Source organism: Dendrobates tinctorius, unplaced genomic scaffold (genome assembly GCF_039654945.1).
Source record: "Dendrobates tinctorius isolate UK_male_01 unplaced genomic scaffold, ASM3965494v1 ptg000030l, whole genome shotgun sequence".
Taxonomy (NCBI): Eukaryota; Metazoa; Chordata; class Amphibia; order Anura; family Dendrobatidae; genus Dendrobates; species Dendrobates tinctorius.
The window spans coordinates 12,992,323-13,005,466 of record NW_027361698.1 but is presented as its reverse complement, the minus strand read 5'-3'; the positions used below and the strand labels follow the sequence as shown (position 1 = coordinate 13,005,466).

The window sequence follows — 13,144 nt, the reverse complement described above, 5'->3', positions numbered from 1 at the left end:
ATTTTTTGTGTTTTCACTACTGTAATTTTTCCCAGTAGAACCCTGCGCAGAACTCGACCTCTGCACAGAGCTGGGCACAGAAGGTGAAACATTTTTTCCAACAAAAATTCAGGACTCCCGTGATTGCCATCACCATATTTTTTTGCTAAAATTAGTACTTTTATTGTCTTGACTGATGTGAATTCTGGTAGGTCCCTGCACAGGATTAAGGCCTGCCCAGGATTGGTAACATAAAAGACTCTTTTAGTGTTATTCGAAGTCACAAACTCACATAATTGGAGACCGTAATAAAATTGTGGGTTTATGTTCCAACTTCCTAGTTGTCTGGACACCACAGAAGACACCGAAACAAACAAAATTGATAGGAATAGGACAGTTAGTGACATACAAATGTAAGGTTGTCATCAAGTCCAGGCCCTTGCATGCATCATTTATAAAATGCATTGTAAAACCAGGTTTAGCATAGACTACAGGCCTAGACAGGTGCAATTTCAGTAGGCCCATGCTCAAGAAATTTCAGTCATTATCCTGGACTTCTATGCAGCGACAGATTGGTCTAACTGGTCACAATATACTACAAAACATTTTTCTTGGACATTTTATACATTTTAAAAAGCATCAAAGTCTGTCAGTCACTAAATGGACTGTTAGCTCCTACCAGCTATTATCTCCTTATAAGGCAAGATCGCTTTGAAGCAAGGCTGGGTTTGCATTAAAGAGCTAGAAAATTGCAATTTGAGACTTTCCAATATTTATGATTCAAATTTTTGGAAAAATATTTGGAAAAACTAATGAACTTTCATTTTAAAAGATTTGCTCATCTCTAAAAATATGCTATTTATATAACAAGTTTTCTGTAGAAACCTTTACAGTGCTGTATCATTGCTGATCAAATAATGAAATGCTAGCCTTTGTAATCTATGTTGACAGAGTCTGTAGGTCAGCAGCATAGGGGAAAAAGGGCAGTCTACTTAGTATCAATAAGATGTCAGTTGCGGGAGTTTAAAAATTACATCAGGGAATGTAGCGAGCTACAACTGTTTTTCTTTTTTATGGCAGGATATTAGATTTTTAAAATAAATGTCACATAAAATATATCAAAAGTTGGTTGATCTGACAATGTTAGGGATACAGCTTTTTGCTTTCTCTTCTCAGGTACATGGATTTCTTCCCGGTGCCATCAAATGTAACCACTGATTTCCTTTTTGAGAAAAGTGCCAACTATTTTCATTCTGAAGAAGCTCCAAAACGAGCTGCTGCTTTAATCCCCAAGTCAAAAATTATCACAATTCTCATTGACCCCTCAGATCGAGCATATTCATGGTACCAGGTGAGAATTTTTCTTATGCACAAAAAAAGATAACATTTTAGTTCTTATGATCTAATGATCTATCAGTAATTTCTTCTATTCCAACTGTACTCTCACACATACATACATTCAACTCAAATGGATTTTATGTTTTGATGTCTTTCTTTAATCATTATTCACTAGCATCTGTTCTTTTTGTACATTCTTAACTTACATAGACGGAACCATACTGAATTTTACAAATTCCAAAAAGAAAACAAGAATTAAATGATTTGGAAATCTCTAATTGACATTTTATTCACAACAGAACATACAATACAGATCAGATGATGAAAGTAAGGCATTTTTCCATTTTATCTGAAAACGTAAATCATTTAGAAATTGATGGCAGCAACACATCTCAAAGAACTTTGGACCATGCCATGTCTACAATTGTGTAGCATTCCCTCTACCTTTTATAGCAGCCTGTAATTGACTGAGAAATGAGGAGACAAGTTTCTAGAATTCTGGAAGAGGAATGTTATCCTATTCTTTTCTGATGCAGGATTTTAGCTTTTCCTGGGGCTTCTTTGCTTTATTTTTAATTTCAAAATGTGACAAGTATATTCTATTGATGAAAGGTCTGGACTTCAGGCAGGACAGTTCATTACCCAAACACATCTTGTACGAAGCCATGATGATGCGATGGATACAGTATATGGTTTAGCAGTGCCTTACTGAAATATGCAATGTCTTCCTTTGTCTGAATGGGAGAATATGTTGCATATATGCTCAAAATTGATAGTGTCTATCAAAATGTGTAAGCTGCTCATGCGATAGGCAATAATTCAACCCCAAACCATTAGAGATGTACACTTTTGAACTGTGTGTTGATAATAAGTTGGATGGTCCCTTTGCTATTGAGTCTGAAGGACATGGAGTCAATGGTTTCCATAGAGAATCTCACACATTGATTCATCTGACCACAGAACAGTTTTACATTTAGCCTCATTTCATTTTAAATGAGGACTGTGCTGATATATGAATCTTTTCATAATATTATATGTACTGCAGATGGGGAGATATATTTCTACAGTTGTTCCATAATTTTTTCATGCAGTTGTTCCCAACTTGGTGAATCTCTGACCATCCTTATTTCTGAGAGGCTCTGCCTTTCTAAAATGCTCTTTTAATACACATTAATGTGACTCAGTTGAAAAATTATCCTTAAACTGTTTTGCGTTAAAATCACTTGCTATTACAGCATTTTGTTAACTCTGTCCCAATTTTTTTGACATGTGTTGCTCCCATCAATTTAAAAATGTGTTAATTTTGTAAACTGAAATGGAAAAGTGACAATCTTTTACTTTCTGTGTTCTATGTTTGTTGTGAATAAATAAAATATGGCTGTAAGAGAATTCTATATCATTGCATTCTTGTTTTTTTATATGTTACACAGCATTCCAGTGTTTTGTGAATCTGGGTTGTATTTTGCCGTATATAAACTTCTAGCCTTATACTGTAATCAAGCATTGATTCTCACACAAAGTTATCTAATGGATACCTTTTTATTGTATACCACGGTTACCTTGACTGAAACTGTAGATTAATCAATGTGGCTGAAATTTTTCCTGTTCCCTATGTTGGTTCCAAAATATACCAGACTAGGATAATACTAATGTTTTCAACTGAGAGACCTATGTTGATAATGTGCCTTACTCCAAAACATTGGTATTATTATTTTTAGGCTTATTATTATTAGTTTTTTAAGCACTGTTAATTGCATGATGTTGCAAATATGAAAAAGTGTAATAAGAATTTTAATATATAAACATAATACACAACTTACAAGTATGGAAGAAAAGATAAAAAATAGATACAATCCACAAGCTGATGAGACAGTAGAAGCTGCTCATGTGATAGTGTAGTGGGAGCAAGGCTAATTTAGGTTGTTGGCTTTTACAGAGAAGTGCATTTTGAAGGTTTCAGTACTGTTGGAGAACTTAGTTGCTTGAGGTAGAGAGCTCTAGAGTATTGGGAATGCATGAGAGAAATATTGGAGGTTATGTGAGAAGCAAAAAAACAAACATTGTGTGGACTGTAGAGTAGGTACAGATGTACGGATGGGACATGTTATAGACAGCTTTCTAATTGATTCCTGCATTTTTTATCTGCTTTTTAGGAGTAACAGGTAGCCAATGAAGAAAATAAAAGAGAGGCGATGCATAGGAATAATGAAGGTAAAAATAGGTTCAGAAAAATTGAGGCTGGATTGGAGGAGCCCAATTGTCATGATGTTACCATGACAGAGAAGAGCCAGGGACCGCAGAATCTAATTGCTCCTAATCCTGCACTGAATAGAAGTACTTCACCTTCTTATTAAACTATGTAAATTTCTTTTGGCAGTGCAGGAGTGAATTTGCTCTACTGGGAGCTCTGGGAGCTAGGCTCTCAGCTGAGCACTGTTAGACACTCCCATCTATTATATAATCTGGGTCCTGACTGACACACATCATCAGAGATAGCTTTTGCTGCATGGCTAAGGGGATAGTAGTTGGCAAATATTGGAGGAGACGTTTGGTGGATTTATCTGTGACTTTTGCCTGGTTTTGTGTGTGATAATCCCCTATCTTCTCCTATTTTGATTTTACCCCATCTTCCACTCCCCAATGCATACTTCTGATACATGTGAGTGTATATTTGTATTCCTGGTATTTTCTGTTTTCCCTGTTTGTGTTACCTTGGTCGTCTGTTCGGTGTACTACAGTGCACTGCTATTCTCCTCTTCCCTGAATGGGGAAGGGTACAGCTGTAGGGCAGATTCAGGTGATAAGGCACGGTACGTGGCCCCGGCATCTTCACCTTCAGAAGTAACCTTGAGAACAGGGCGCCCCCTAGCATTAGGGACAGAGAAGAAGCCAGGGTCACCCAACAACAGAGTTGTGACACCAATATTGTTAGATGGGAGGCAACAGAAGAGGATGTTGCAAGAGTCTAGGTTGGAGATAGAGAAGGCATTTTTGCTCAAAGTTAGGTGTTAACAGCCCCACTTCCCTGAGGAAGCTACATCGAAAAGCATGTTGGGGAATGTGACCGCAGTTCAGGCAGGACCGACATATATAATGGGTAAATACTCCTTTTTCTTGTTATGCTTGTAAAATGTATTGTGTACAACACAATTTTTCTGTCACTTTTTCACAGATACGGGACTACTGCTCCCTCTTTTGAACTGTTGTCCCACTATTACGTAGTATATAGTACCAACTCACTTTAGGGGCACCAGTTTATTTACATGTCGCTCATGAATTTTCAACATTTGAAAAAAAGCTCTTAGCTGTTCGCATTCAGTTACCATATCCTGACTTGTTCTCAGGTCTCTTTTTCACCTGAGGATCAAATCATATCTGTACTCATAATGATATATTAATTATATATTTTTATTGCAATTTTGTGTAAAAATAAAAACTTAGATATGTTTAGCATATTTTACTCTTGTTCTCCTTGTTAAGCATCTCATACAGCTGTCTGACCAGCCTCTGAAGACTTCCATTGAACAAGAAGTCACCACCTCTCACCGCCTGCTCCATTCATTAATCACCCTCACTGTCAAAAAGTTTTTCCTGGTATCTAAACTGTATCTTCTCCCTTTCAGTTTCATTCTATTGGTTCTCATGTTTCCATGTGCATCTCCTCTTAGCCTTCTTTTTTGCAAGCTAACATTCCCATATACTTTAACCATTCTATCATAACATATGGAATTAAAATTCTTGATTTTGGATGTTATTTTTAGATGTCTGCAAGTGATGTCATAGTTCTGCCATTTATTAGCCAATTTACTTTAGATTTACATGGCTTTTACAATTTACGGTTAGAGACTGGAAGCTAAGAACAGGGAAAAACAGATTGGAAAAAACAGGAAGGAAAGAAAAATAACTTCTTGCACCACATATAACTATTCATTCTATACACAAAAGTCATTACTGTTTGGGAGGTAGGAACAAATTTGCTACCTGAATAATTCAAGTTTAAGTGTGTTGTCTTGTGATATCATTTCATGAAGTGCCTAGCATATCTGGGATGCAGAACTAGTCCAGAACAGTGGGGAAATATCTAATCATCTCAAGTGCTACAGGCAGCAAAGAAAGGAAATTTCTGATTGCGAAAGTAATTTCTAGGAAAAGTACAAGATGTAGCAATGTGGATAAGCACTGGAACACAGATCATAACTGTGTTATACATTGTACAAACAACCAAAACTAAGAATAAATTATTAGTATGGTATCTACTTTAGTGTCTTACTTTTCCTATGTTTAGCCTTACACAATCATAGAATTCAGGAGAAAAAATCTTCAATAAATGTTTAGTATGTTAATGCACTTATAGTTTAATTCAGATATATTTTTGGTCAACACTTTTGCTTATGTTGTTAAAATGCAATTGGTAAAACAATATGGCTCTCATTCATACATTACGGTCTTTTAACCAATGAAATTAGGAAACTTAGTTGACAAGAATCACACCAAATGAAAGATTCATGCCTCTGAACAAATCTGGTATATTTGGAACTATCTGACTGTTTAAAATATCTTCACCTTTTCTGTGAGCAGCCGTTATTTTGTGTCTTTGATAAATTAGTCTGCAAGAACATTTGCAACTTGCCCATACCTATTTTTCTTGACACTAGACAATTTTTTTTGTTTAGAATGTCCACTCACATTAGGAAGTTTCTGAATAATCTTGATTTAAATTTACATATAAAATTTAACTACGTATTTTCATTATACTAAAGAAGCCATTTTTTTGCATGTGACAGGTCAAGCTTCTGAAACACCTGTCAGACAGTTGTTATTGCAACTCTTTTTAACTGGTCTTTACATTGGACCAAACATTAGACTACCTCTATGATTGCATCAAGATGCTACTCTTGCAAACATTTATGTCATTTTCTAGATAACCATTCACTTTTGTCACAAAGTATAATACTAATCTAATAAGGAGTGACTGGTAGAACCTGGAAAGTACCTGCTAGTTTAGTTTGGGGCATGCTAAAGATAAGGAGTAGCTTTGCCATGTACTCACTGCAGCACTGTTGAAGGGGTATTCCTATACCTTCTCTAGGTGCAAACCATCTAATGGCAGACCATGAGGGTATTGTACAGTCCCTTGATCCATGAAGGAACCAATCAAAATTACATGCTTCAATTTTGTACTATCCAAGTGCTATGTAATTACCAATCTTCTGTCATATTATTACAAATCTTAAAAAACTGACCATCACTTCCAAACAGAAATCAGGTGTGTATAAGTGCTTACTAAGAGTAGACATCTCCATATATAAGTAATAAAATAAAGTTGCACTCTGTAATTCACTCATATTATGCCATTCTGTCACATTAAAGAAAGGTAAGCTTCTGCCGAACCTTATGTAAAAATACAGACTACTACCATACAGTGGGTAAAATAAGTATTAAACACATCACCAATTTTCTAAGTAAATATATTCTACAGGTGCCATTGGCATGAAATTCTTCCCAGATGTCAGTAACAACTCGTCCAATCCACACAGGCAAAGAAATTAAACCATAGCTGTCCATAAATTAAGTTATGTGCAAGAATGAAAATTGACACAGGGAAAAAGAATTGAATACATGAAGAAAGATTGGTGCAAAAAGCCATAGAAAGTCATGACTTCAACTAAAATCTGTCTGGTTTTTAGCAAACTGCTTTGTAGCAAACAAGTCATGCCAGACTAATCTAGTTTCCTTGTGTGATGGAATCACCAATTCAGTGGATCAGGGAAATGCGGTAGATATAGTAGACTTCACAGAAGCATTTGATAAAGTGTCTCAAACTATCCTTATTGAAAAAAATGACCAAGTAGGGGATTGACAAGGCAAAGGTTACGTGGATTCATAACTGGCTCAGTGGTCGCATTCAAAGAGTGGGAATAAATATTTGCCCATACAATTGGAAGAGTGTTTCAAGTGGGGTACCACAAGGCTCTGTCCTGGCCCCAGTGTTGAACAATATTTTTTTATAAATGATCTACATAGGGGAACTGAAGGAAAACTGATCAAACTTGCATTTGATGCAAACTTATGAAGGATATCTAACACTAGAAAAGACAGCGAAAGGATTCAGAAGGATCTAGTTAAGCTTAAACAATGGGCAGCGACTAATAGAATGGTATTTAATGGAAAAATTCAAGATTCCACATCTGGGCAAGAAAAATGAAAATTGCATCTACAGAATGGGTGAAAAAGTGTTGAGTATACTAATAGATCACAGACTGCACATGAGTCAACAGTGTGCTGCAGCAAAAAAGTCAAACACAGTTCTAGGATGTATTAAGAGAAGCATAGAATCTAGATCACATGAAGTAATTATCCCCCTCTACTCCTCCTTGGTCAGGCCACATCTGGAATACTGTGATCAGTTCTGGGCACCACATTTTAAAAAACACATTGAAAAATAGTTCAAAGAAAAGCTACCAGGATGGTAAGTGGACTACAAAGTATTCATCCTACAATGAATGGTTAAAGGATCTGGGAATGTTTAGCTTGCAATAAAGAAGGCTAAGAATAGACTTAATAGCTGTCTACAAATATGTGAAGGGATTTCACAGTGTAGAAGGATCATCTTTATTCTCATTTGCACATGGAAACATGAGAAACAATGGACTGAAACTGAAAGGGAGAAGATACAGATTAGATATTAAAAACTAACTTTTTGACAGTGAGGGTGATCAATGAGTTGAACAGGCTGCTACCAGAGGTGGTGACGTCTCCTTCAATGGAAGTCTTCAAACAGAGGCTGGAAAGACACCGGTCTGAGAGAGTTTAGTGAATCCTGCATTGAGCAGAGTGTTGGACACAATGACCTTTGAGGTCGCATCTAACGCCAGCAGTTTTGGATTCTATGATTCTATAAGTAATTATAAAGCAAACCTGCCACTTAGTAAAAATAATATCAGTTGGTTCATTTGGAGGCCTATAAAAGGTGATCAAAGTGAAGTTTTTTTGAAAGGAAACACATTGGAATCAAGGATATAAGTTCACACGTGGATTTTTCCTACCCTTAAAAGTTCACACATGGATTTTTCCTATCCATAAAATGTAGAAAAATAGAAAAAAGGAACTCCAAAAGCAGTAATATGCTATAAAAAAACTTTGTACTGTATGCAATTTCTTTTAGTTACAATTTCAATAGCAATTTTTTTGTATTTCGTATATTGCCATATACATGTTTGCTACATGTCTTAAGGGCCCATCACACTAAGCGATATCGCTAGCAATATCGCTATAACGTCACTGGTTTTGTGACGCAGCAGCGATATTGCTAGCGATATCGATATGTGTGATACTTACCTCCGACCGGCTCCCTCGCTGGTTATCACTGATCGCGCGAGAAAGGCCTGGGCCGTTTCTCGTCGTCAGCTTCCTGCTGGGCTTCCTGCTGTGGCGACGAGCGACGCGTGGACGCGGGCGGGAGGACGTCTTCATCGCCTTGTCTGACAGTTAAGTAGTGACCGTCGACCACTGCTATGTCGCTGGTGAGATCTGCCTGTTTGGCAGCTCACTAGCGACCACTTAGCGATGCACCAGCGATCCTGACCGGGTCATATCGTTGTTGGGATCGCTGGTGCATCGTTAAGTGTGACAGTACCTTTAGAGTCTGGATCTTATATTGGAGGCATATGTGCCAGAAGAAAATGTTTATAATAGTCAAACAAGGATTAAGAACATTTCATGTGTATATTTTAATTTACGAAATATTAAATTGCTATTGAAATTGTAACTAAAAGAAATTCCATACATTAATATCGCATCGGGAGGGCGCTAATCTCACGATGGGGGCAGGCTTTGCAGCGCTGAGAATCTCTCCCCCATGTGCTAACTCACCTATCCACTCTCTATTTCCCCATGTGCTGACTTCTCTCATCTGTGCTTTCTTCTTTGACCTGTCTACCCCATGTGCTATCCCCCTTGTCTGCTGTCTCTCTCCTTCCTGTGCTGTGTTCTTCCCTCATGTGCTGTCCCATTTGAGCTGTCTATCCCCTGTGCAGGAGATCAAAGAGGATACATTTTGTGAGGTAAAATATTGTTTAAAAACAGTCAGTGAAATATTTTACCTCACAAAATGAATCCTCTGTGATCCCCTGCCGTAATGTCAGTAATGTCTTTTGCTTCCTCCCCTGCCCAGGAGATGTGGTATGCTCCGTACACGGTCCGACACAGACAATTTTTAAAATGAATTTTGTTCATGGGAAACCCCCTTTAATGTGACCGGCATCCTCTGCCTGTAGACACGGCATGTATCTGCCGCTGGGATCAGCCGAATGATTCACTGCGCCTGCGCGGAATTCACGCAGGCACAGTGTGACGGTGTTCCACTGGTGGTACCATGCAAGAGGCTGCGTGAGTGTGTGAGAGTGTGAGTGTGTGATTGTGTGAGTGTGTGTGTGGTGCATATGGCGTACAGAGTGTGTGTGTGTGTGGTGCAATGGTGTTCCGCTGGTGGTAGGTACCAGCAGCAGTTTCCATATTGAGACACCCATCACTTGGGTGTCCCAATATGGCGGTCAGTAAACTTCCTCCGCTTGGAATACTGGAATACAGTGACATCTGAACAGAACAGGAAATGAAAACATTACAAGGCAATTATATAAATAGATAATTTAATTTATGGACATCTATGATTTGATTTATTTGCTTGTGTGGATTGGATGGGGTGTTATCGACATCTTATTAGAATAATACCTTTAGTAATATATTTACTTAGAAAATTGGTGACTTGTTTAATACTGTATATTGCACAATGACAAGAGAACAAGGAATCACTGAGCTTTTTAAAAGTTATGTTTTATTCACACATTATTAAAAGTATGTGAGAAGAAAAGCTAATGTTGAAATCATGAAAACTGGATAAACTATGGTACAGGAGGTTGGGCAAAAATTCAATTAATAGAGCCTATTCCAAAAATGGTATATACAGTATAATAAAGTCCAAAGAAGTCAATAGAATACAATGTAAACATCAATGTCATAGCTAATTTAGCATAACATTTTGAATATTGTTACTCATTTCAAACTCTCACCTGCCACTGACCCCAATAAGTGTTTTTGCAAATTTAAGCTTTTTCAGGGGGTACATAGAAATAACTCAGTGGATTTGTATAGAGTGGTGGTATAATCACAGGGTCTAAACTCAGAAAATATGGCCTTGTTAGCCTTACTTTGATCAGTCATGCCATCCTGCTCATGCCCTGGACAGTAACAAGTCACAGGAGCCAAAGGAGTCTTGAAAAGTACTTGAGGAGCAAAGAGCCCATGTAAACTGGACAGCTTAACCCTCTCCATAATCTGTCAGCCCTGTATTACAATGATGGTGAATGTGTGGGTATGATGATGTTGTGCAGAACTTGTGAAACAAATGATAGATTTCATGAAATATGATATATAAAATACTCTAATAATTGAATAAAACTACAATGATACACCAACATATCAATAAATAAATATGATTAATAAGTTTAAAAAGTAAATATTACAATGTAACTAAATAAAATATAAACATAAATAATGTATGCAGTTTACAGATTGATTAATCTCATGAATACAAAACAATGTACGGTAATTAAAAAGTGTAGTACATAATAATTTATGCATAAAATGATAGCGTACAATAGTAAAGAAAGAAGGGAGAAGGGGAGGAAGAAGATGGAGGGGTGGATTTTTTTTAATAAACGTATCAATTGTTTTGCTTTTTGATGCAAATAAATACTATTGGAGTTATTTTAGTATTATATTTACTGCAGCCTGCAACCATTCTTGAAGAGAGACTGATTGACAATCTCTTACAAGTAATGTTCGCATATTTAGCTGTCTATGCTCTTTAAAAGGAGCTTTTTCATTGTAGGAGTTTTTGGACTGAATTAGAATTTAGCAGATAAAAAAAGCAGATACTCATTACGCATGCAATGAAAGATTAAATCCTGGCACCAGTGCCAGCGTCAGGATGTACTTTGTGGGCAGAGTTAGTGTTAAGGGTTGATGGATTGCACTGAATAAATTAAATGATAGAGTGCAATTGCAACCCGGGGTCCATCGTGCAGAGATGAAAAACTTCAGCCAGTGAGAACAATGGCCGTGCACACAGCGAGCTTATGCTCGTACTCACTGAGTTCAAGTCACTCAGAGAAGCAGAGTTCCTAGCCCTGTTACTCCACAGGGAGGAACGGAACAAATGGGTACAAAGTACTAAGTTCTGCTAACAGTCACCGGACAAAGCACGTGGACTGAACCTGCTGTGCAACAGAACCGCGTGAACACACAGTAATGCAACAGGCGTAGACTATAAAGCCCTGACTATGGGATGGACATGCTCCGTGAAGTCCGGATGCTACAACAAACTCCTAATTGCCCCAACTGATGCTAGCTGCCTGCCTATCAGTTCAGTCCCCAACAACATGGAGGAGTAGCACCTACAGGAAGAGTGGTAGTGACTTCACACACACAACCACACATTAAAGATACTAGCGCACCAGCAAGCGCCTCAGAGAACCTTTTATACTTGCGGTTCATGTCCAGTCGGACAGGACCTGGCTCATGGGCCAATCCAGCACTGCCACATCACCAGAGCAGATAATGTTCGACCACCAATGAGAAGATGCCAGATCACGAACATGCTCAGTACAGTGATTTCTGCAGTCTCCAGAGCATCAGTACACAGCTGCCCATCGCTGGTTACTATAGACTTGGCTGAAGAGCCAGCAGTAACCTAACGAATACCTCAAGCCTGATCAAGACCCTGGGACTGATGTCTCTGCCGAGCAGTTCCCGCAGCGGCTGAGGCTGAATGGGAGACCACCGAGGCAGACAAGGCTTGGGATCTACCCTGTGCAGTGGGAGAATCCCGGCGCCTAACAGGTAGCACATACTTTGTATGGCCCCCAATTCATGGTATAAATATTCAAATGGCCCATAAACATAAAAAAGATTCCTCACCCCTCATCTAACTGATCAATGACTGTAATAGACACAAGTCACATATACTGACCTGACAGCCATGACTAATGATTGAATTCAACAGTCATCTGCAGAGGACACAGACAGAAGTGGGCCCCTGTGCAAAGACAGAATATTGGCCATTTGAAGTCCAATAATGTGACTGTGGCAGAAGCTGCTTTTTATGTGGAAGTGGCCCCTTACATCATGGGCCCCTATGCGGTCATGGTCATCTGCCTATATTTGTACATCATTGCTTCTCCAAAGTAGTCAGAGACCACTGGTGAACCAGTAGGGTAGCAGCATCGGAGCAGTGTGAGATTTGAAAGTTAAGTGTTCTATTTTGCGTTTTATTATTTGAGCATTATTGAGCTCTATTTTTCATGTGATCACATTTTGAGCTGATAGATTTTTGTATTAAGAAGTCCTTCATAAGGATTTTAAAAGTGGCAGTCTGAGATCTCTAGAAAGAACTCTTTTCCAACATCCCTTTTTCTATCATTTGATTTCTGCTCATTCTGTAGAAAACAGTAAGATCTCTCTGAATTAAATTACTGTTATCGTGGTATAACATGGTATAAATGAATACAAATTTTGTGTGACAGGCTCGGTAGAAATTGATTACAATGTACAGCAAAATATATGTTTAAGTATATATTTTCCCTGACATCAATGTCAATGAAGTAGGACTCTAATGAGAAGCCTATTTTTCTACTTATTATTGACTAAAGCTAGACTGATTAAATTTAAGACACAACAAGGATATTTCTTGCATATATTTCCAAATTATGGACTCTTTTGCACAGTAACTCATGGAGGAAAAACGACACTCAGCGTTGAAACCACAAGA

At 37.9% G+C, this 13,144-nt stretch overlaps 1 protein-coding gene across 2 annotated transcripts in view; it reads left to right on the top strand.

Annotated features, from left to right (window-relative positions):
* LOC141086129 (bifunctional heparan sulfate N-deacetylase/N-sulfotransferase 3-like) overlaps positions 1 to 13,144 on the top strand; it is a 682,308-nt gene that overhangs the window by 515,327 nt on the left and 153,837 nt on the right. For both annotated transcript variants that reach the window (XM_073571870.1, XM_073571869.1), the window contains exon 10: positions 1,156 to 1,330. In XM_073571870.1, the coding sequence (XP_073427971.1) occupies positions 1,156 to 1,330 (175 nt within the window). The remainder of the gene's footprint in view (positions 1 to 1,155; positions 1,331 to 13,144) is intronic.